Here is a 24,205-nt window from a genome sequence, read left to right as displayed (position 1 = left end):
TTTTGTTTTCTTTCCAAGTGATGTTAACACATATTGAATATGTCCCTTTAGGTATATAGAAGTAGCCTCATTCTTTTTTGGTGCCTTATCAGCTTATATTTGAAAGTCTATTTGTTAACATGTAACAATTTATCTTTTGGACTCAAGACAATTCGTGAAGGTTTTTTGTTTGTTTTTTAAATATATCTTTATTGATTTCAGAGAGGGAGGGAGAGGAAGAGAGAGAGATAGAAACATCAATGATGAGAGTGTTGTCATTGATCGGCTTCCTCCTGCACGCCCCCAACTGGGGATCTAGCCCAGAACCTGGGCATGTGCCCTGACAGGGAATCGAAACACAGTCTCCTGGATCCTAGGTCAGTGCTCAACTGCTAAGCCAGGCCCGGCCGGGCCATGAAGGGTTTTTTTGAGTGTTTTTGCTTACTATTTTTTTAATTGTGGCAATGTATATAAAACACAAAATTTGCCATTTTTACCTGTGATATACAATTCAGTGGCATTAGATTCATAATGTCGTATAGCAAATATCACTATTCCCAAAATTTTTCATCACTCCAAACAAAAACTATACCCACTAAGAAAGAACCCCCGCCCGGCCGGACGTGGCTCAGCGGTTGAGCATCAACCTAGGATCTAGGAGATCAAGGTTCAATTCCCGGTCAGGGCAGATGCCCAGGTTCTGGGCTAGATCCCCAGTTGGGGGCGTGCAGGAGGAAGCCGATCAATGACAACACTCTCATCATTGATGTTTCTCTCTCTCTCTCTCTCTCCCCCTCTCCCTTCCTCTCTGAAATCAATAAAAATTAAAAAAAATAACAACCCCTTTTTCCCCCATACCTCAAATCCCTAATAACCTCAGAAATACTTTTTGTCTCTGAACTTGTATAGTCTAGATATTTCATACAAGTGGAATCTTACTATGTTTGTCCTTTTGTGTCTGACCTGTTTCACTTAGCGTAATGTTTCCAAGGTTTACTGATGTTGTAGCATGTCTCAGAAGTTCCTTTTTCCATGGCTGAAGAAGATCCCAATGCGAGCGTACCACATTTTGTTTATCCACTCACCTGTTGATGGACCGGATTTTCCTCCCTTTTTGCTATTGTGAATAACGCTCCTATGAACATTGGTGAGCAAGCTTATGTTTGAGGCCTTGTTTCCCAAATTCTTCGGGTTTATATACTTGGGAGTGGAATTGTTGGGTTATTTAGTAATTCTCTGTTGAACTTGTTGAGGAACCTCCAGAGCAACTGCACTATTTATCATTCCCAATGGTAATGTGTGAGGGTTCCAATTTCTCCTCATAGCCAACACTTGTTTTCATTATTATTATATTCATTCTAATAGGTATAAAGTGGAAACTTGTGGTTTTGTTTTTCATTTCCCTAATAACTACGGATGTTGAGCATCTTTCTTGTGTTTATTGGCTATTTGTATATCTGCTTTGGAGAAATGTTTATTCAAGTCCTTTGCCCATTTTTAAATTGTATAGTCTTTTTGTTGTTGAGTTGTAGGAGTTTTTTGTGTATTCTAGATATTAGACCCTTATGAGGTACATGATTTGCAGTTTCTTCCAGTCTGTGAATTGTCTTTTACTTTCTTGATGGTGTCATTTTGATACGTAGAAGTTTTAATTGTAATGAGATCCAGTGTATCTGTTTTATTGTTTCTGCTCTTGGTGGCATATTTGAGGAACTATTGCTGAATCCAAGGTCATGAATATTTTCCTGTTTTAAGAGTTTTATACTTCTAGTGCTTGCATTTAGGGCCCTGATCTATTTAATTTTGGTATATGGTGTAAAGTGAAGATCCAGCTTCATTGTGCATATGAATAACTAGTTTTCCCAGCACTGTTTGTTGATTCTCCTTTTCCCACTGGTCTTGGCACTCTTGTTGAAAATCAATTGACCGTAGATGTGAGGGTTTATTTGGGGGGGGGGGGGGGGGTCTTGATTCTATTCCATTGGTCTACATCTCTGACCTTTTGCCTGTGCCACCATGTTTTGATTACTTGTAGTTTTGAAATCAAGAAGTATGAGTCTCGTTCTGAGATTTTTTGGCTATTGAGGTCCCTTGAAATTCTATATTAATTTTAGGATGAAATTTTTCTGGAAAAAGAAATGTCATTGGGATTGTAATAAGAATTACATTGAATCTGTAGTTCACTCTGGGTAGTATTGTGTGTGATATTAACAATAGTGTCTTCTAATCCATGAACGCAGGATGTCTTTAATTTCTTGTAGCAATGTTTTGTAGTTTTCAGTGTACAAGTCTTATGCCGCATTGATTGAATTTATCCCTTAAATATTACATATTATTTGAGATTGTAGATAGAATAGTTTTCTTAATTCAAGTTTTTTTGTTGCTAGTATGTAGAAATACAAATTATTTTTACATGTTGATTTTGTATCCTACAATTTTGCTGTTTATTAGCTCTAACTTTTTTTTTGGTAGATGCTTTGAGGTTTTTACATGTATGACATCATCTGTAAATATAGTTTTATTTCTTCCTTTCTGATTTGGATGCCTTTTATTTCTTTTCACCCTCTCTTTTTTTCTCCCCCTCTGGCTAGGACTTTCAGTACTATGCTGAATAGAAATGGCAACAGAGGGTATCCTTATCTTGTTCCTACTGTTAGGGGGAAAGCTTTCAACCACTGAGTATGATACTAGTTGTGGTTAAAAGAATAAATGGTAGTTTTCCCCCTCCATCTCAATATAGAACAATTGATAGAACTTATGATTTAAAAGATGAGGCGACATTTCTTAAACCCATTCCTTTCTCTCCAATTCAATTTCAGTAATTACATTTTTTCCTTAAATATCTGCTTAAAGCAGATTATAAATGCATAGCATGTTTTGACATACCACATTTAATGCTAGATGACAAGGTTCATTTTCTAACGTGTACCATATGGAAAAGTGAAATTTGGATTATACCAAGTAAATGGAAATAAAACGACCCACTTGCCTCCTCACACCTTTTATCACAAAGTATTTATTGAACAAAAATAATGTAACAGTAAAAATGATACATATATGAAAGTGAATGAAGATTTGCAGGTGTGTACAAAGAGACCAATGTTTAGATTATAGTTCTATAAAACTTCAGCTGTAGCAGTTTAACACTGATCAATCAAGCAGACATATAAAAAGGGAGAAAAAATTTAAGTTCTGTGAAACCTATTTTCTGACTAAAATAGTTTAAAAAAAAAACAAAACACAACAACAAACACCACATAGACACACACCACACAGAATGAGGCAGAACTATAAGGGTTATACTTCAATACCTCTAGTTCTCTATTTGTGTTATAGTGAGTTTTTCAATCCATCAAAAATTATGGTATTTTTCCATTTCTAGTAAATGGAGCTAGATTACATGTTAATCATAGTATTTGGAGGAGGGGAATACAAGAATCAGATATGTAATCATTTGAATATTTCTAATCAGTATTTCCATACTGATATATAAAAACATTTAAAAATATTTTTGGTTGAGATATTTGTACATTAACTTCCCTTTTAGTTAGTTTCTCTAAGAACCTTGCATTTGGAGTGTGTTCTCTTATCTGACCATATTTTTAATGCTCTTTATCTGTTTTTTACCTAACATACAGTCTTGGACTAGTTACTTATAGCTAAGCATGGGGAAGCAGAGCTGGACTGAGCACCTTCAGTGAGCTGTGTGGCCTCAGGCAACTTCCAGCTTCTCCTCTGCAGTTGTCCTTAACTGGAAACCGGGGTGTGGAACATATTCTCAAAGGCCCTTTCTAGCTCTTAACAGTTTATGTTTGGTAAGTATCAGCTGGACCAGCTATTTTAGTACAGAATTATTCTTTGCCCATGACACTAGTGTCTGTGGATTCTGGAATCAGCCCCATTATTTTATATTCAAAGATGCACATTGGAATGTTTGGATTTTTCCTCCAGATAAGGGCATATATCCATCCCCTCACACACAGATGCTCAATTCCAATTGGCAATCTCAATCAACATCTGTGTCATTAGCAAAACTTTAGATTTTTTTGAAAATTCAAGAAATATTTGTGTTTTTATAAGCTTTGTTTTTTATCCCTGCTATTTAATGCCTGGTTTGGATCAATCAATCATTTAGCCACATTTCGAATTGGTTTCTCTTACTTACAGTTAAGGATGATAATTAACCTGATCTTGAATTAAAAGCACTGGGCACTTTCTAGTTCTTTTACCATTAGAACTTTCATAATGTACAGATGTCTCAGAGTGGTGCCTGCTGATTTTTTGAAGGAACAGAAAATATGTTCCTATTATCACTGCTCTAAAACTACACTACACAAAAGAATTTACTGCTGAGTGTTCCAAATTGTTATGTAACCAGTTCAGTTCAACCATGATAAGGTTTCTGAAGAATTTTGTATTTGTTATATCAGATTTCCTTCATTCTCACCCTAAATTTAGCAATAACCTCTCAATTTTCACAAGCAAGGCTATACCTAAAGATGCCTGATGTTACAAAATTGTTTCTTTGTTATTTGTTTTCATCACCAGTCTGTGATCCTCTTCCAAAGCACAGAATTTTTAAATGTCAACAATAGTTCCAGGGGTTCAGAGAAAGAAACCTTAACTAACTCATAATATACAGGAATGTATTGGAGGGGTGTGATCCTCTATGGAAAACAGGGAGAACCAGGGCTAATTTCTTGAAATAAGAATATGCTAACCTAGGAAATATTCCAGGGATATGGATAGAATAAACTTTTCTATCCAATAGCTTTTCCATCCCAGGTTTTTGGTTTGGGAGGAGTCTAAAAGATTGTAAACAGTTGAGAGGCTAGCCTTTCAAGGTTCCTTTTTTAAAAATGCACTTTCGAACATTTTCTTTTATGAATGTTTATTGTCTAAATATGGCTTAGTTTCTTCTTATAAAAACATTACATTTATTGAATTTAAGTTCAAAAGAGGTTCTAAGGCAATTCTTATAATTGAAAGCAAAAGAAAAAGTAATATGAATATGCTTTCATATTGCCTACTTGTGAAAAATAAGGAAATTCTACTAGAGAGCTGTTTGATACTAATTTTTGTCTTTCAAACATTTTCTCTTAATACTAAAAAATATATAAATCATTTACATAAAACTAAATGCAAAGGAAGGCACAGCTGGTTATAGTGTATATAAGCACAGTTCAGCATATGCAGAATTAAAGAGAAAAAAGCTTCACATCCTTATTAGTTACACTGAAAACCATTAAGACAAGTTCTTCACTGTCAACAGTGTTCAACACTTAAGAGCTAAGAGGATATAAAACCAAAAACATTAAAATTCACTTAATGCAAAACAGATTTTCATATATACTTGAATATAAAAAAAAAAAAGTTTTAAAAATGCTAACATATATCTAGACCATCCATGTTATGAAAAGTGCAAACCAAATTAACAGGGTTTCACAAAGTCCTTCTCATGACACAGGTAAACTAGCCCATGTGGACAAATTTGCTTCATCAGTTAATGAGTCTTTAATTGTGGCCAGATGTCATCAGGACTTCTGAGAGTTCGAAGAAAGCAGTACTGGAGAAGCAGCTCTGTCCAGACTGGGGATTGGCACTGGCATGTGGCCATTAAGCAGTGTTGGGAACTGTAGGGGACAAGAGATTTTTAAAACAATTATTGCAAATCTATTGGGAAGAACATGAGTTCTTTACACTCCTAGATACACTACAATGGCTCAGTTCTGTCACCACTACTGTGATACAGGTTGAGTTGCAAATTATTTTACAGAATGAGTAATTAGATGACAGTGAGGTCAGGAAAAGTACAGCAGACAGAGGGGCCCAGAAAATGTCCCTCATTATTTTATATGCCTAGGCTACTAGGAAAAAATACGTACTTTATATGTTGCTAAAGTATGTTCTGCCACTATTTTTTAAAAAGATACCAAGCTATATAGAAGGCTGATTTGTTTCAATATTAAGAAAAAAATTAATTTTGAAAACCACAACTGACTCTTTACATGTCAATCAGTAATTTCTAATGCTGGCATTTGAAATTAGCCATCAATTTCCCAGAGTGCTACAAAAATGCTTCCCAGTAACTTAAAAATGAAGAGTGTTTTTATCTTAAAAGGTTTAAAGAGCAAGACTGTCTTTATTTGGGGGCTGAAAAAGTGTTCTTTCTAATTAAAAGGATAATATCAAACTTCACAGAGAGGTCACCCGTACAAGAGGAAACTTAATAAAGCCAGTGTCAGTGTTGTTGGTAACTAAGATGATAAATAAAAGATACATGCTTTAATAACTTTCAGGTCTGAAGGAAGTACAGCAGCTCTACTGCAGCTGAACAAAAGGGATGAAAGGCCTCAACTAGATTTTCATTGTCTGGGACGATATGTATCAGGAATGATCTCCTGGGTTCTGTTCTAGTTTAATTTATCTGGACAAAACAGGAATTAAATATTAACATATTAAACTTCAACACTAAATTTCAAACTACAGCGTCCAGTACATGTTAGAAATACAATAAATATTTGTAGAACAAGTAAATGTATTTTTGTAATTTTCAAGCTATTTTAGTAACTTACGTGTCTGGTGCCTTGCAGTTTATCAGTGCTTGTCATTTCATTTGATATCTAGAGCCTGTAAGCTAAGTTTGGTTTTCCCCATTTTATAGCGAAAACAAGAGTTCAAATAAGTTTGAGATTGTTTAAAGGTCGTAGCTAATAAGCAGTAATGCCAAGTTTTAAACCACTTTCTGTGCCAAACCACCCCATTTATTTTTTGCAGGTCTTTGGGAGAGGGGTGTTCTTCAATTACTGTTTCAGTTTAATGGTTATTGGCATATTCTAGATTTTTGTTTTCTGACACTTCGGAATTTTAGGTTTTTTAATAGAATTTTATCCATTTCAACTGGGTTATAAAATCTACTTGCAAGTCTGTGCTCCTAACCACTAATCCCATGGACTTAAGAGGAGCAATTTTCATCTCATGGCACATAAGCTAATTACTAAAATTCTGCAGCACACCAAAAAAAATTTTTTTTGCTGATCTGACCAAGAAAATAAGTATAATTTTGATTCAGTCACACTGGACAGCTAGTGTTGTGTTGGCTGCTGAGATTTTTTTATTTGCCAGTCCAAGGGAAAAGAGGCCAGTGCCCCTACTAAACAGTCAGGTGTTACATGTTTTAAAATTCTTGCGGCACTGGTGGGAAATCGCTGGCTTAGAGTGAACGCTGGAAGAAGACCAAGTTTTGAATTTTCATTCTTTTATTTGCATCTTCTCTCATATTGGTTTTATCCATCTTACTGGTGGTTTCAAAAGAATGTACTTAGGGTTTAGTCTGGTCTTAAAAATGTTTGGTGATTTCTGCCCTTTGTTCTGTGTCCTGTTCACGCAGCTGGCAGTTTCTCTCGGCTCGCCTGGCTTTTCCGGCATGTTTCATATCATCTTCATGGGCACTAACCCTCCGCGCCACCTTGTTCCTTTTCTTCAGTTTGCAACATTCCCCTCACTTTTGTCTAAAGACTTTTCTCTTATACTGGACTCAGCAATCATTTTCTGTTGTTAGACGTATCCACCAGTGCCTCTTCCCCACAAAACCTGCTCTGCGCTCATTTTTAAGTCAGTGAGAGAGGTGGTTGTGAGAGCAGGACAACCCTAAACTTGACTTAGAACTCTGCCACTTACTGGTGTGTGATCTGGGTAAACTGAAGCAACAAGATACATCTCTGCTTACTAGGCTTATTCCAAATTTGATTAACATCTGTTTCAAAAATGGAACAGACATCCTATAGACAAACTTAAAATGAACTGTCCGGTTAAAACTGGTATCACTTTATTTGTAAACCAAGGTTGTGGTTTTAGATTTAACACAGTATGTCTCTGTCATCTCTAAGACTTGTCTCGATGACAAAGCATGCCTCTCCCAGAAAGGGAAATACCTTCTGCCTTCCCTTAAATTCTTCAGTATCTGCTGTAACAATTCTATCAGGGGACCTTCTGTGCAAAAACTTACCAGCTCTGTCAACTGTTACTCTAAGGACTCTGATCTACTTTTCTAATCAGAGCAGGAATTTGCCGGCATCAGGTAAAAAACACATTGAGAGCGTATATGAAAGAGGTGTGTTATTTTTAAACAAATTTGGGCACTGTTGATACTCATAGAAATTTTGAAAATCCATCATTTGAAATATCTAATTTAAAAATCAGAAAGTGTAGGAAGCATCTGAGATCTTGCTCCTCAGCTTATATCCATTAGTTTGGCTCAAACTCTTATAAAAACTCAAAAAAAAAAAAGTATTATTCTTTGTACCATGTTTTGTTATTTACCATTTTCAAAACTGCCAATTTCAACTTTTACCATACTCACCTGCTCTTACTATGGGAAGAAGAAGAATATTTGAAAGGGTTCTTCCTTAGAGGGTCCAAGGCGCTGTGGGACATCCAGTCATGGTGATTTGTTGTTGTTTTTTCATGGTTGTACAGGGTGGGGCTAAAGTAGGTTTACAGTTTATTTTTAAATAATGTTAAGAATAAACTTTCATGTATTCACCACTGTAGACCTACTTTTGCCCACTGTATTTTGAATGGCTCCAGGAGAGAGAACAGGCCCATGTTGTGAAACTTAAATTCTGAGCATGTAGCCTTTAGATGCAGCAATTTCTTCTGAAGTCTAAATGTAAATTGGGAAGGACTGGTCTGCAGTGGTTCTCAAAGTGTGGTTCCTGGAGCAGCAGTATCACCAGGAACTTAAAAGAAGGTTGTCATCTGGCCCCTTCCCAGAACTTCTTCTGAATCTGAAACTCTGCCTATTTTCACACACCCTCCAGCAGATTCTGTTGCATTCTGACTTGGAGAATCACTTGGTTTTTTGTTGTTTTTTGAAGAGAACATATTTACATCCCCCAACCCCCAGATCTCCACATATTGTGATAATGTGTAGAATCACTGTGGACATGAACCACTGTTACTGTGGGGAGTAATGGGCTAGAAAAGGTTTAGTATCTAAGGTAAGGTATGCCAAAGAACTCATAAGTAATAGTTTCCCCATGGCTTCCTCAGGAGGTCACCAAGCCCTGCACCAAACGGGGCAGGACTTCCAGTAAGGTGGGAAGTGAGCATCATTAATTATTCAGATACTTACTGAACGCTACAGAGGCCCTGTGTTAAGAGTCTAGGGTTAGAGCAGTATTACAGCCCCTGCCGACATGGAGCGTGTGGTGCACAGGCCCACGCAGCTCCCTTCTGCTCTAAGCCGAGAATGCTGCTGCTCCGACCTGCAGACTTTCGGGAAGAAAGGTCTTTGAGCTTTCCATCAAAAGACTGCTCATCTGACATTTTACTGAAACTACATTTTGCTCTCTTTTTACTAGTTTTTGTTTCCCTGCCTGAGTTAAAATGGCTATGAACCAACATGTTGGCTGTGCAGAGCCATAGCTCAGTTTCTTGTAATGGGAAGAAGGGCCAGGAAGAGAAACCGCATTACTCCAGGGATGCAGTGACATCGTGACACCCTACCTCCATCCTGCTACGAAACCAGAGAAGCAAGATAGCAATCAAAACCTCCATAGCTCCACCGTTCTCCAGACAGGACCCGAAATCCCACCGTGTACAGCTCCTTGCACAGAGGAGGTAAATATTAACCCTGACAAGCAAACTGACCAACTCAAAAAAGCATGGAGACCTGATCTTTTTAACACTTAAGTTTCTTAGGCATTTCTTGACAAATGCTTAGGCATCCATTCAGTTAGTCAATGATAATTACTGAGCATCATTTGTGTGCCAAGCAATGTGCTAGATGCTGGTGGCCCACAGTGAACAAGATGCAGTTCTGACCTCTTGAGAGCCCACAGTCTATCATGATACAAAATCGTGCATGCTAGATGCAATAGGATCAAAACAACAACTAGCATCAGGTGAGCCACGCGGGGCGGGGGGGGGGGGCAAGTCTAGGATGCAGGGTGGATGGGACAGGCAAGGCCAGAATCAGGTAAAGAGGGAGGTGGCACTTGACCCAGCTCTGCTTCATTCCTGTCCCTAGGATCCTTTCTATTCTACACTCACATACTCACACAGTAACATCTTGTTCAGTGAGTAACAGTCTTTGGGTCTCAAAGAGGAAATAGTGACTTCCATGTGATAGCAAGTGATGCTGCTTTGAGATCCTAGTTTGTGAATGAATAATGAACGTGTGCTTACCCAGTACAGGGAGTTTCACAAGATAAAGCCACTAAGACCTAATTAGTTTCTAACCAAGTGCCCTGGATACTCCTTTTTTTATTATGGAACAAGGAGAACTTGATTATGTATCATGGAATTATACAGATAACTTTTCTACTGTAGTATGGAAAAATGGTTCACTATTTTTCATTTGATTTTAAGCAATGTCACTGTTGACTAATATACATTAATATTTTTAAGTCTTAGGAGATTTTTATAAAATACAATTTTCAAAGTTTTGCCTTTTCCTTAATACATTTCCTGTTTTCACAGTCAATGAAAATTCCAGAACACTTCAAGAAGGCATTGTTCCATTTATGGCTATCTGGCCTGAGTGCTCCCACTTTTGCCCCAATGAAAATTCCTGCCTTTGAAGGCTGCCTTTTGTGTCCAGCCCCATTAACATAAACTCCCTTTGGAAAGTTAACATTTTAACCAAACATAGGGCAGAACTCACTGCTACCTTTGCAGGATTTATTGGGGAACACATCCCTTAGAAGTGCATTGTTTAGAGGTTCATTTCCAAACGCTCACCTGGAACAGCGTGTTTGGCCCTTGCAGCCGGGCAGGACTCAGTGGAGCAACTGGACTGAGGCTGCTCCAGAAATGTATGCTGGATAGCAGTGGACTCGGGGTCAGGAGCAATCCATTTGGTGTCTGAGAAAGCAAGCACACAGACAGTTTTAGAAATTGGTATCACCTGACTTCCAGCAGGGTGGCTAGGTGCACCAGCCACGAGCCAAGAAGCAAGCCTCCCTACCTTAGGGAAATGTGACAGTTATTTCCGCACGGCTACACACAGATTAATTTTAATTTTCTTTAATGCTAATTGTATTAGCAACTTTTAAGGCATGAACAAGTTACTTTCCCTTAAAAATTCTAGTGGAAAACTCAAGTTTGTAGCAATTTTTGTCCTTGTTTCTTCAATTTGCACCCCACCTTCCATTAAACAAGATTTCATGTGTAATAAAACAGGATCCCATTAAGGGGCTTTATTTGTTCTTAGTTTTCTATAGTAGACATCCATTGGGTTACAAACACAAAAATATATGTTATTTTTTAAAAAACATTGATTTCAGAGAGAGGAAGGAAGAGGGAGAAAGAAATAGAAACATGAGTGATGAGAGTCATTGCTTGACTGCCTCCTGCACGCCCCCCACTGGGGATGGAGCCCGCAACCCAGGCATGTGCCCTGACCAGGAATCGAACCACCATCTCCTGGATCCTAGGCTGACACTGAACCGCTGAGCCATGCCGGGCCAGGCAAACACAAATATTTTTAAAAGGGCCTCCCAAGCTTCATTTTCCTTATCAATGACCCTTTGATACTTTAGGACTTGCTACTAAAATACCCTGTAGCGCCTTCTTCAGAAACTCTGAACTGGGTTTTCCAGATTTCACTCCGGATGTGGGACTGATGAGAATTTGTCTCCCTGGCAATGGTTTGAAGGGGGGGAAAAATCCTTTCTTGTCAGATTGGGTGTCAAGCCAAGACTCTGGGTTTCCCGGGAGAGTGCCAAGGGCTGGGTTTGCTTGCACACACTCAGCAGGAGTCCTGCCTGCCAGCCAGCTAGAGGGCAGGGAAACAGCCCGCCCAGCTGGCAAGTCTGCCAGGCTTTTATTCTCGGCGAAGGCAAACTCCCTTGCCCAGGGTGGTTTTGCACCTTGGGTGACTAGAGGAGCTCCTCCGTGGTTTTGTGGTGTCAGTAGGTGCTTTGTGTAAGAGGAACCACAGCAAAGGCAGCTGTAGTTCAGATTGCATCATGCTGGATGCTCAAGTGTTATTTTTTCCTAGAACTGGCCTGAGCAGCTTTGTTAATTATCAAGAACACTTGGCTTAAACCAAAGTTGCAAGTTCTCTGCTCGGTGGACTGGAGACAGACTCATCCCAAGGTCCTCAAACTGAAGCTGCTGAAAGGTAATTTATACCAAACTATTTGAGTTTTTGGTTCCATGGCACTTCCTACATATTGAATGACCTATAAGGTTACTAGGATAAATTCCTGTTTCGGATAAGCTTCCCCTTTGTTCTAATCCAGGGCAATTTCACAAGTGTGCCAGGCCATCTGGCCTCACGGTTAAGACCTAACTGGCTCAGCATGGGCTCTGCCAGGGCTCCCGCCTCAAAACCACCACTCATTAGGTAGGTAACTGCTCTACGCCTCAGTTTCCTACTCTTTAAAGTAGGGAGGAAAAATGTCTGCACTACAGGATTGCTGGGAAGATTAAAGTTCTTAATATGACCTGGCACAGCAAGGCTGTTATTAGTAATTAAGAGTCTACCTGACACACTTAACTAAATGTATTTCACCTATTCATGGGAGAAACTCTCAACTGTCTATAGAGAAGTACTGAATGTTCTGCAACAGACAAGCCCATCTTGTCAGCTGGTACCAGTCGACAGGCTCAGGTGACCTGAGAACTAATGTTTGCATGTCACTCTGGAGCCAGGTCTGACCACAGTCTGCCACATTAACATTTAATAACTGCATGTTTACAGCTGCCTCGTTTACCCACCAATGACGATCTCAAAGCTCTAAAGAGACAAGGAGTCTTCTAAACTACAAAATCTAGCTACCTTTCATCCATGGCCATAAATATATATAATCCTTTGAGCTATATGCAAAGTGTAGCATTTATATTTTCATAGTCTAAAATTTGTACCTATGTCTTATTTGAGATGCACATGTTTTTCTGAGGGATTCAGGATGTATTCAGAATACAGTAGCCCTCTGTTCTCCATGCTTAATGTTTGAAATGCCTTTCATAATATATGCAAATAAATATTGTGAAATGACTTCAATCCACTCCTCTCCCAGCTCTGATCTCCCTGAAGATCCTGTGGCCTTAAAGAAAACACTATTTGCTTACTCTTTTTTTTTTTTAAATCCTCACCCAAGGATATACTTATGGATTTGAGAGGGAGAGAAACATCGATGTGAAAGACACGTCCGTCAGTTGTGTCCCTTGCACATCCCGACCAGGGATGGAACCCGCCGCCTTTTTGGTGCACGGGACGATACTCCAGCCAACTGAGCCACCCGGCCGAGGCTATTTGGTTGCTCCGTTAAGTAAAGTTTCTCTAAAGCCTGCCCTGGGTTATCTCAAGTACAGTGCGAGCTTTCAGAGGGAGGGCTGGCATGAGCACTAGAGGCCAACGAAAGAAGTCACACGCAGGATGCATGCTTCCTCTTCCACGGGCTCTTCTCAACTGCAGAGCTCCTGATCCCATCAGCGGCCAGGGAGGGAGGTGCCCGAAGCCCAAGGGCAATGAGCATGCATTTTCGAGGGGGGAAGCCCTCCTGCCAGGATCTCATTTTCATCCACCCTCCCTCTTAGCTCCTCCACTTAATAGTGAGTCTCCTAAAAAGCTCTCACACCTTAGCTAATAAGCCTAGTGAGCTGGTGTCCAGACATGCCACCTCTGAGTGCCCTTTGTTGATGGCCTTCAGCCTGGATCCTAGCTTCCTCCCTACCCCTGCCTCCCTCGCCCATCAAAGAGCCACCACCTTACAGGAGACCTCCCTGCTCTCTCCTCAGCCGGATGGCACTTCCCTTTTTTCTGGATCCTTAGAACGCTACATAACCACCTCTCAAACATTTAGCACATGCTGCCTCACGGTCTGGTAACTTGCATATTTTGATTATACCTCTTTCTGTAACCTTTAAGATACCTGGCTCATCTTTATTTCACCTGTAGCCCACAGCTCCTAAATACCTGATGAGCTGAAGTGATCTGTCACTCTAGGTGTCCACCCTCCCTTCTCACCTGCCGAACATCTCCAGGTGGAATGCCCCACATTTTCAAACCTGAATTTACCACCTTCTTTCCAAGTTCAGTTTCTTATGACTCCTCCATTTCTGTCAGTGTCTCTATCTGCCCAACACACACTGAGTACACAGTATGTATCATGTGCCTGATATAATACAACCCAGCACCCCAGTCACCGAAATGCAAAATACCCCCCTCGCCACAACCTCATTTCTACTCATGCTGCATAAGCACAGCCTCCGTAGCCACAATTCCACGTTCACCCATACTTTGGCTGCAGACGCCCTAATTTCCCTATATGAACCCTCCACTTGATATGTCCCGAACTTAGCTAACAGACAGAGAACCCAGAATCTCGACCTGCCAGTTCTTCAGAACTCATTCCAGAACTTCCCTGACCACCCAGCCCACAGCTCCCTGGGCGAGACCCACTCCACAAGTGATCTCGTCCATACCCATGGTTTTAACCCCTCCTTACACGTCGATGACTCCCTACATTATCTCCAGTCCCAAACTCCTTAACTCCGGGTGCAATTGCACGTTTCCGCCTGACTCAATATGGCCCAAACTGAACTTGTAACCTTTCCCTTTGAGCTTACTCTCTTCCTCCCATACTCCTCAGACTCAACTCTGGTTCCCCACCCCACCCCCAGTCACTGTGGATGGCATTCCCTTTGTGTCTCAGACCTGTCACCTTTGGCCCCATCCCACTGCCACAGCCTTGGATCCTCATTGTCTTTCACCTGGAATATAATAGTATCCTAACTGGTTCCAGCCTCACCCCTGCCCAATCCATGTCATCAGGATGATTTCTAAAACCAATCTGGACTAGGTCACACTCATGCCCCATCTCTTACCACTCCCTTTATCTTTAGAATTTACCTCCCCCCTCACTAAACCACTGTACTAAGCCACTTCACAGCTCTACGCCTGGCTCAAGCCCTTCCTCTGTCTACAATGCCTTCTTCACCTCATCTGCCAGATAAACTGCTACCGATCCCTCCACGCCCCGTCCAAGCGTGTTCACCACTCCCACCAAGTGCGCTCAGCACCCTCCCCGCTCCCCAGCAAAGTTAACACCTCCGTCCTGAGTCTTCCTTTTGCTTACGTATTCCTTCTGCGCTACATCTGGGATACTATTTTAACTAACCTAAGGTAGGTTACGAGCTCCTAACTATCATGGATGGTCTAATTCCTATTTGTATCCCTACTGGACAGCAAGCTGTAAGCTCAGGAGCGCAGGAACTGTGCCTCCCTTGATCACCTCTGTATCTGCAGGTGCCTAGCAAATTTGGGGGCGGGGGCGGTATTCAACAATTATTTCCCCAAATGAATTACCAAACAGTAACCATTCCTTAGCTGACTGACTAAAAGGGATATGCATGAGCTGATCAACAAGAGTGTTTGCAGGTTGCTGGATCTGGTGACTTGAGGTACTGGTAAGTGATAAAGGAGAGAGAATCTGTCCATTTAACAGTTTGCTGCACCAACAGACATCTCTAATCTCCCACAGATGCCAACAGAATGCACGGCAATACCACTCTAGAGTTAAGAAAAAGTCCACAAATGAAAGGTGACAATGAGACCCTAGAAACTCCTCGAGTTGTCTGAATTAAAATAAAAAGGTGGTTTTTAGGGCCTTTAAAAGAGAAGTAGACTCACACAGCAGTTTGTGTGGAACTGAATGCTCTGGTCTTAAGGAAAGGGGGTCATGGTGGAGAACTCCATGCGAGGCCAGGGCAGGTATAGTCAGTGGTGGAGGAAACAGGAATAAGGGGGGAGTGGGGAAGAGGGAGAACCGTGAAGGACCAACAGAAAAGGCAAAGGAGGGAGAGGAGATGGGTCCCAGGGTGCAAAGAGGGAGCCCAGAGCTGGGGGAGGCATCTTCAACAGGAGTGTCAAGTTGTCACCATGACATCTTCCAACGCAGAGCTCCCTAATGGACAAAGAACCTCTTCACTAGGGTCAGTGTGGAGAAAGCTGCAGGCTGGGCAGGGGAAGTGTTAGAGTGAGATGAAGGAAAAAAACTTCTTTCCTTCTGTGATAATGGCAAGAGAGACAATAAGGTGAGAAACCACCCCAGAGCTGGGCTAGGACGAAATATACCCTGATTGCTCCTCAACACACGCGTCCATTTTACTCAATTCCCACCTTGTGACTTTGGCTGGCAGTTGTTACATCCACCAGTAAATGCAGGAAGGAGGGTTCAGCATTTCAGTCCTCAGCAAACTGTCTCCACTCAGAATCCAAGGCTGCTGCTAACGAAACAGCCTGGGGCCTGCATGCTCAGACTGAGGGGGAGCTCATGCCCTGGTGCCTGCACATAGCTGAGCTGAGCATCTTAAACATCACAGATTAACAGCAGTTTTGGCAGATAGGAAGGGAAGTGCATTGTGCAGGCCTCTGATTCTGAACCAACTTTTCATTGTTAGGAGATGAAGGAGAGAGAACAGAAGAGGCGAATGGAAGAAGAGGGACAGACGATCCAGAGGATCAGAAGCTCCAGCTGGCAGCACTCAGGCTTCCACGGTGCCTGGCTGGGAACCAGGAGGGTTTCACATCCTGGCTTCCCACCCCCACCCCCACCCCCACCCCCGGCTCAATTTCTGCAGCTCATGCCATCAGAGATAACACCCTTGCTCTTCTAGCAACAGTCCAACATGACCTTGATACTCTGGCAGCTATTACCCTTGGCAGCTAAGTTCCAACTTCATCACTCTCTGGTACCCAGCTGGCTCTTGTATTCCCATTTTTAAGTTCCTCATATCCATGCTTGAGGGGCCTTTGGGGGATCATCATATCTGTTTACATTAGTAATCTGGCTTAAAAACTCAAACGAGGGTCATCTCAACTGCACTTCATACAAGTCCCAGCAGATACACCACAAGCATTTTTGATGGGAGGGGAGGTTATGATGTTGGGGGAGTGGCTGGTGATTTTCATGCACATCATTTTGCAGATAAAATTTCAAATCTGAATTTGGGCTTATACGAGGTATGTGGTTTAGTAAGGTCCGCAGAGGGCACTCTCACCACAGGACCCTGGTCATGCCAAAACAGTCCTAATCCTACCCTTCTTCCTCCCATGTTTCCAGCTGAAAATAACTAGGAATTATTCTTAGAATAATATAGTAAAATATAAATAAATACATAGTTCTTAGAATAAACTAAATTCTTGGGAATTTCATTTTTAGGGTACGGAGTTATTACAGCACAGCTTTTACCTCTTCTAAGGCCAGCCATTAAGAGTTTGTAGGAGGTTCCTATAGGTAGCCAGATGTTTATGTGCAAACAGTGTCACGCTGCACATATCATAGAAGGGACAAGAGTTTCTGGGACACAAAGTGCTAAGGTAGGAGGGAAACCTGAGCTGCGGGAGGGACTGGGAGGAGGGCTCGAAGCCACATCCAGGTGGAAGTGGAACCCCCAGAGCTATCCTAGGAGCAAAAAAAAGTCTCTCCCGTCCTCAGGAAAATGGGCTCATCCCCCCAGGCTGAGGCTGGTGGCCTTCCACAGCGTGGCCTCAGGGAGCCAATGCTGTCTGTCCACTGGAGGGAGGCCCACAAGTGGATCCATTTCTGGGGCACACGCAGGGGGTAGAATCTTAGGATCCAAATCCTACATTGACTCCGAGCCTACGCTAAATCCTCAAATAGCTGAGGCTTGTCAAGATAAAACTGCCTGAAGTGTATGAGTGTCGAACCACAAGCTGTACAACTGGAACTAATAAAAATAATATTGAATGTAAACTAACTGGAAAAAAAAATTTTTTTTTTAAGCTAACACTGCATGGTAGTCCTGGCTGATCTCAGAAAAACCACCTGGGTGGACACCTCCAATGCCAGAGTCCTGCCGTTTCCCTGGTTTCTCCCTCTGTCAGCCACCCTTGACCACCCACACTGGTGCCAGGTGCAGAGGTGATGTCAAGTCCTGAGATGGTGCCATCTCCCGAAGGCAGCCCTTAACAACTTCACCTGTGTAGAGCACTGTGTACTGCTTTCTTCACACCCCACCCCTGTCCAAACGCCCCCCTCAGGCCAGGCCCCCACTTCCAGGCTCCTGTCCTGGGTCCAGACCTTGCCCTTTGCCTCCCTCCTTCAGGAAGTCCTGGCTCCATTTCTGGGCCTCCTGCCACTAACTCACACTTCACTGCGTGAACCCTTCCTCACAGGCTGGCTGAGGAGCATTCACTCCCATCTGCCCGACACAGGTCGTCTGGCTTTCCTACACTTTCCCTCCCTGGTTTTAGGTCATTTCTAGCAGCATCTGTCTCCCATCCTGCGCTTTGCATCCATTCGTTTGCATCCACCCTCATGTCAAGGTCTCTCCTCAGCCCAGCCACACCATCCTTAGTCCCACTGAGTGAGCCACCCTAAATTCACTGTGTCAGGTTCAAAACCACAGGGCTCGCTTGAGCCGATTTCCTCCGACTTGGCTACAGGGCTGGCAGCTGTCCCAGTCTGTTCAGAGACAGTGAGACAGGCTCTCAGAGAAAGCAGATACCGAAATCAGAGTTGGCCTTGGCCTGGCTCAAGACCTCTCTAAACCTTACAGTTGTAAACAAAGTTGACCAGGGGAGGGGATCTCTAGATTGTCCACCCTGGCCCCACTTCTCTGAGCTACTTGAGGAGCCACTGTTTCTGAGGCATTTACACAGCTGTCCTTAGTCACCGGACAGTTTTGCTTGGTTGGAAAATGCCCAGCTGAAGAGAACCCATGCTCCTTCTGCCCAGTAACTGAGCCCTTAGCTCTCCCCTCCACGGGGGCATCCCTGTTACCACCAGCTCACAAGCTTGAGCTGACACCGAATCCCTGGGCCACCAATGTCAGGGGAGAAGCCATGGAGAGGTCAAGAGCTGTTTTCAGCTCCTTTGCACACTGTTAGGATCAAGGACAACTGGGCGTTTCCCAGTGAATATCAATGCCCATAACACGGATTCTGGAGAGACTGGGTTCAAATTCGCTTCTACCACCTATCAGCTGTGCAATCTTGGACAAATTACTTTAGCACTGTGCTCATGCTGCTCAGCTGGAAAAATGGGGCAATAACAGATGGACTTCGTGGAGCTGAAAATTAACCATGGCAATGTGTGAAGTGTTTAGAACAGCGCCTGGCACACACAGCTCCATGACAGCAATACCTGCCAGTTGTAGCCAGCTCTTACCACAGCCGCTATCCCATCCAGTCCTCACAATCATCCATCTCACAGACGTGGAAACAGGCTGAGCGAGCCAGTGCCCAGTCACATTCTACCGAGCGGTCTAGCCAGGAACTCATTCCAGGTCTGCGAGCCCAAAGCCAACGAGCTTAACTCTGCCACCAGAATACATCCGGTTTTCCCGAGGGAGCAGCAACAGGGTCACCAGGCACGGCTCTGCCTGTGCCCTGCCACTGCCAGCCGGACAACAGCGAGCATCTGAATGTCACAGTTAAAGGAAAAAGCTCCGTCCCCTTGGAGTTTCAAACACTGAAGACGTTCCTGCTCCACACGTTTGCTGCCCTGCCCTCTCCCTCCTGACGTGGACCTGGGTTTTGTCACATAGCACTTCTTTTCCTGGGGACTCTCTTCCGCAGTGTTTGGTATGGCCTTTACTATCCTCACCATTACTTCCTATTGGGGACTACGGGGCCCCACAGCTCCACGCTGACAATCGGGAGGGCCGCATCCGTTAGTGTCGATTTCCTTATAAACAGAAAACAAACGCTACTTACCAAGCTCCCCACCTGCAAGGACACTGCCGTAAAAATTTCATATACCCCAAATGCCTTCTGAAGCATCGCCTGGCCAGCTCCACCGTCCCTAGGACATCCCTGGGTCTGCTCTGACGGCCAGAGGGCACATCCCATCTCATGACCACTTCAGGCCACCGAGAGCAAGAAACCAGCCACACGTCCCATTGCGGCCAATCTCCCACCTTTCCTCCTGTGGACACTTTAGGTCTGGGGTGGGAAGTAACCTCCCTTCACATTCCCACTGCGACTTTGTTACCTGGGCCCTTGGATTCTTGAAGGCAAAAGGAAGGTGCTGGGTGCGGCTCTTACCTGTGCGGTGAAGAAGGCTGGGGTGAGGGATCCTGAGGGCAGGGCCGGGCTGTTGAGGGCGATGGAGCCGAGATCGGTGCCGGAGAGCACCAGCGGAGGCGCAGAGATCTCCAGGCCCTTGGGTTTTTTGGCCTTGGGGGGGAGCGATGGAGACCTGGTCTTGGAGCCTGATGACAGGTTCAAGGGCTCTAGGGAATCCGAGTCATGGCAGGCGGCCTCCAGGAAGAGGCTTCTGTGTTCAGAAGGGAGGGGCGAGTTGGGGGACAGGGATGGGGACCGAGAGGAGGAGGGCGAGGCAGACGAAATGCTGGCGGCGTTTGGCAACATTAAGGAGGAAATCTTGGCGGAGACGGATGAGGCCAGGAAGGCCTCCGACGTGGAGGGCAGGGACACCACGGGCCTGCTCATGTGCTTGTCGGTCTTGTTGGTCACAAACCTGATGACAGTCCTAACCTCCTCCACAGGAGGGCTGTCCTCCGGCGGCTCCTCCAGCTTCTCCGTCTTGATGGCTTTGAAGGGCTCGGGCGGGTTCTGCAGGGAGTTGATGGTGAAGGAGGAGTACAGGCCCGAGTGGATGTATTCGTTGCGGCTCGTGCTTTTGAGGGCAGACAAGCCGTGTCTGTGCGCCTCGCGGCCTTCGGGGGGCGCTTTGCAGTCCCTGTCCTGCAGCAAAAGGCTCTCCCGGCTGATCTCCACGGCGTGAGGGTCCATTTTCAGGATCTCCGGGAAAGAGACAAACTTGTACACAAACTTCTGCCCAATCACCTTCTTGATGATGTTCTGTGAATGACACAAAAGGAGACACCAAAAAGATCAGCGCACCAGAGAAACGAGGAAGAGCTTCACCGACGGGGAACAGCCTGGCTCCGGGGATCCCGCGGAGAGGCCCAGAGCCGGCCGGAGGCAGGATCAGACCTGCGCTCCGGCTCTGCCGGTTCCTCACGGTGTGATCTTCAGCAAACGGATTGTCATTTTTAGTTTCCTCACCTGTGAAGAAGATTATAATTGTATCTAAACGTAATAACAGCTGCCATTAAGCGCTTACTCTGCAGCTGGCATTGTTCATGTATTTTCTCATTAGAATCTGTACAGCACTCCTAAGGGGAAGGTATTATTAAACTCCCATTTTAAAATTTAGGAAAGTAAGCTTAGAGCTTAAATAACCGGCACGGCCACGTGGTCGGTACGTGGTAGAGACAGCATTTCCTTAACCATAATGCAGTATTGTCTTACCTACCTCTGGGACTCGTGCGAATTCAATGCAATAATAGTGGGAAAGCATTCCGCAAGCTGGAAGGCATTATAGAAACGTAACTTATTATCAGCAAGCCCCACCGTGTTTTCTTAAATCATGGAGACAATTTTTCCCTTTTTAGTTTTCTGCCAAGAAAGCCGCTGGGGGAGAGCAAATTGTCTCCTTTGATATTTGCGGCGCTCATCCAGTGTCCTAAGTTGCCAGTATCTACTTTCGGCTCTTCGGTTTATGGCTCCAGTCCAAAGCCATGAGGATTTAAATGAAAACCAATAATCAGTGCAAAAGCCTTCATGCCCCTTTGGGAGAACGGACTTCGTATTAAAGGCAGTACTCAATCTCTCTCAAATGCCAGCGGGAATCCGAGGGGCTCGAGGGAGGCGGAGACAGGCTCCCTCCAGCGCAAGGAGCTAGCGGCACCATCCCGCGGGAGAGGACTCAGGTTTCCTTCCCAGTGGCTCCTCCATGAAGGTTAAAAAAGCCATTTGGGGGAGAGGAGCTCCCATCGAGTGCCTGCTCCGTACGGGTGTTGCACACAAGCTGTCTCATTTGATCTCACACTAACCCTCTTGCAGGTGGAAGGTCCCATCCTTATGACATAAACTGAGAGATGGGGAGTAATCTGCCCAAGAACCCACCAGAGAAACCGAAAACCACTGACAGACCTTCAGAGAAATTTGGGAAACTTAGAAGTTCCACCTGGGCCTACCTGGGAGGATCTCCGTGGGCCACATGCCAGGCCCGGGAGAAACCGGCTGCCAGCAGGAGAGGGTTCAAATGAGGGCGTCACTAAGTGCCACCTGATCCAGAGTCAGTTCCTAGTAAGAAAAAAGCATCATGCTCCTCTGCTAAAATTCTAAGGTATTTTTGTTCTTTGCTCATAATATTTTTTCTCTCTGGGGAAAACTTTGCTTTACCCTCAGCCAGGGGAGCACTCATCCAAACGGAGTGAGTTATTAGAGCCTAAATACACAGAAGAAGAAAGAAACTATGGTCTGAATTGTTTCTTCTGGCAGGTCTTATGAACTGGTTTTTGCTTTTTAATACGAGCCTTTAATTTTATTATGGTATTCAGAACACAGTGTCTGAGCAAGCATTACATATTCATAAGCAAACCGAGAAGTAATTTGGGGCTGAGATAAAAACGATAAAAATGCCTCTTCCTCCTCAAAAGATGGTCGGGAATGGAAAGGCAATCTCAATCTCAGGTAGAGAGCCTGGAATGCGTGCTTCAAAAAGAACATGAAGAACAGCCCCCAAGACTGTCAGCTGACAAACAGGTAAACAAAACGTGGTATAATCACGGAACAGAGCATTGCCCAGCCAGCAAAGGAGGGGCGCTCTGACGCCTGCTACAGCATGGGCGCTCCCTGAATGCAGTGTGCCAGGCGAGAAGCCAGACACAGAAGGCCACACGGTGTATGGGTGCCTCTGTTTCTACAACATATCCAGAGCAGACAAACCTATAAACAGAAAGTGCACTTGTCATGTCTCATGTTTTGGGGGAGGGACAGGAACTGAGGGGGGGACGCCCAAAAGGGAGTAGTAGTTGTGCTGATGGATGCACGACTCTGTAAATATACTCAAAACCACTGCACTGTACACCTTAAATAGGTGAAGAGGGTGGTATTTGAATTATACTTCAACAAAGCTGTTTTAAAAAAAAGAACGAGGAACCCCCCCCCCAGCTTTATTGAGATATAAACTGACAAAGAACAGTGTGTGTGTTTAAGCCGTGCTATGTGATGACCTCCTGCATTTCACTGCAAATGACAGCCACAGCGGGGTTAGTTAACACTCCATCACCTCGCACAGTTACCACTTCCTTCCTGGGGAACACTTGAGATGTGCTTACTGTCTTATTAGCAAGTTCAAGTATATTACACAGGACTGTTAACTGAGAGTCACCACGCTGTGCGTTAGATGCCCAGAACCTATTCACCCCATCACTGAAGTCTGTACCCTCTGACCAACAACTCGCCAGTTCCCCAAGCCCCCAGCCCCTGGAGACCATCCATCTAATCTACTCTTTTTCCGTGAGTTCGGTTTTTTAGATTCCGTAAGTAATATTATAAAGTGTTTGTCTTTCTCTGACTTAGTTCACTGAGCATAATGCCCTCAAGGTCCACCCAGAACGGGAGGAATCTTAAGAATGTTACACGTCTACATGGAAGACAGAACCGTCGAGGCTGGGCGGCGTCCGCCTTAACACGCTAACCCTCCTGAGTGCAAAAAAGGAGGCACCTCGAAGGGCACTGAACTCGGCCGCAGCAAGAAGGGCCCGTCAGTAGCTGCCGCCTCTATCAAGGGAGCTTTTCAGGGACTGGTTACACAGTGACAGGGATGGAGTGGGGGCAATTTACAGAGCTGACCAAAACGAGGAAGAAACAGCCTTTGGAAAGAACCAGGATGGGTCTTGCTTCTCCAGAGACCGAGAGGAAACATAGATTAGATCTGGCTCCCTGGACAGTGTGAAAGCTCTGCAAGGACAGAGGCTGGGAAGGGAACCAAGTAAGAAGAGGGAAGGAGAGGTCGGAGCGAAGCAGCCCAGCTCAGCACAGGGATCTGTTCCTGTGAGGGGAGCAGGCAAGGGAAGTGCCCACCAGGGTGCCCACAGCTGGAGACCTAGGTAGACAGCAGACTCTGGAGGTGAGAGCCTGGGGCTGAAGGGCCAGCCCCTCCCTACCTCACTGCCAGGGCAGATGGGTAGCAGGGGTATTTGAAGGTCTCTCTGTGGTCTCTGAAGGGAGGTTTCAATAGTTTGCCCCACGAGGGGTTTGCTGGAAAACTCACAGTGTAAGGAACAATAATAGGTGGTATTTGTTGAGCACATACATCTGTCAGGCTGTGTCCTAAGAACGTGACCACCCTTGACTCGTTTAATCCTCTGAGAGGTTGGAACTGTTCTTGTCCCCACTTTAGAGATGGGTAAACTGAGGCTTGGAGGG

General features: G+C 44.1%; 1 protein-coding gene across 1 annotated transcript in view; it reads right to left on the bottom strand.

Moving 5' to 3' along the window:
- Nucleotides 1–2,975: 2,975 nt before the first annotated feature.
- ELK3 (ETS transcription factor ELK3) overlaps nucleotides 2,976–24,205 on the bottom strand; it is a 58,889-nt gene continuing 37,659 nt past the window's right edge. Inside the window, exons 3-5 of the mRNA XM_016221794.2 lie at nucleotides 20,006–20,785; nucleotides 10,726–10,848; nucleotides 2,976–5,612 (exon numbers count right to left, since the gene is read on the bottom strand). Coding sequence (XP_016077280.1) covers nucleotides 5,514–5,612; nucleotides 10,726–10,848; nucleotides 20,006–20,785 — 1,002 coding nt within the window. The 3' untranslated portion in view covers nucleotides 2,976–5,513. The remainder of the gene's footprint in view (nucleotides 5,613–10,725; nucleotides 10,849–20,005; nucleotides 20,786–24,205) is intronic.

The sequence above is a fragment of the Miniopterus natalensis genome, chromosome 2 (assembly GCF_054644295.1).
Source record: "Miniopterus natalensis isolate mMinNat1 chromosome 2, mMinNat1.hap1, whole genome shotgun sequence".
Lineage (NCBI taxonomy): Eukaryota > Metazoa > Chordata > Mammalia > Chiroptera > Miniopteridae > Miniopterus > Miniopterus natalensis.
Note: the sequence above shows the minus strand (reverse complement) of the source record. Positions and strands in the feature narration are given on the sequence as shown.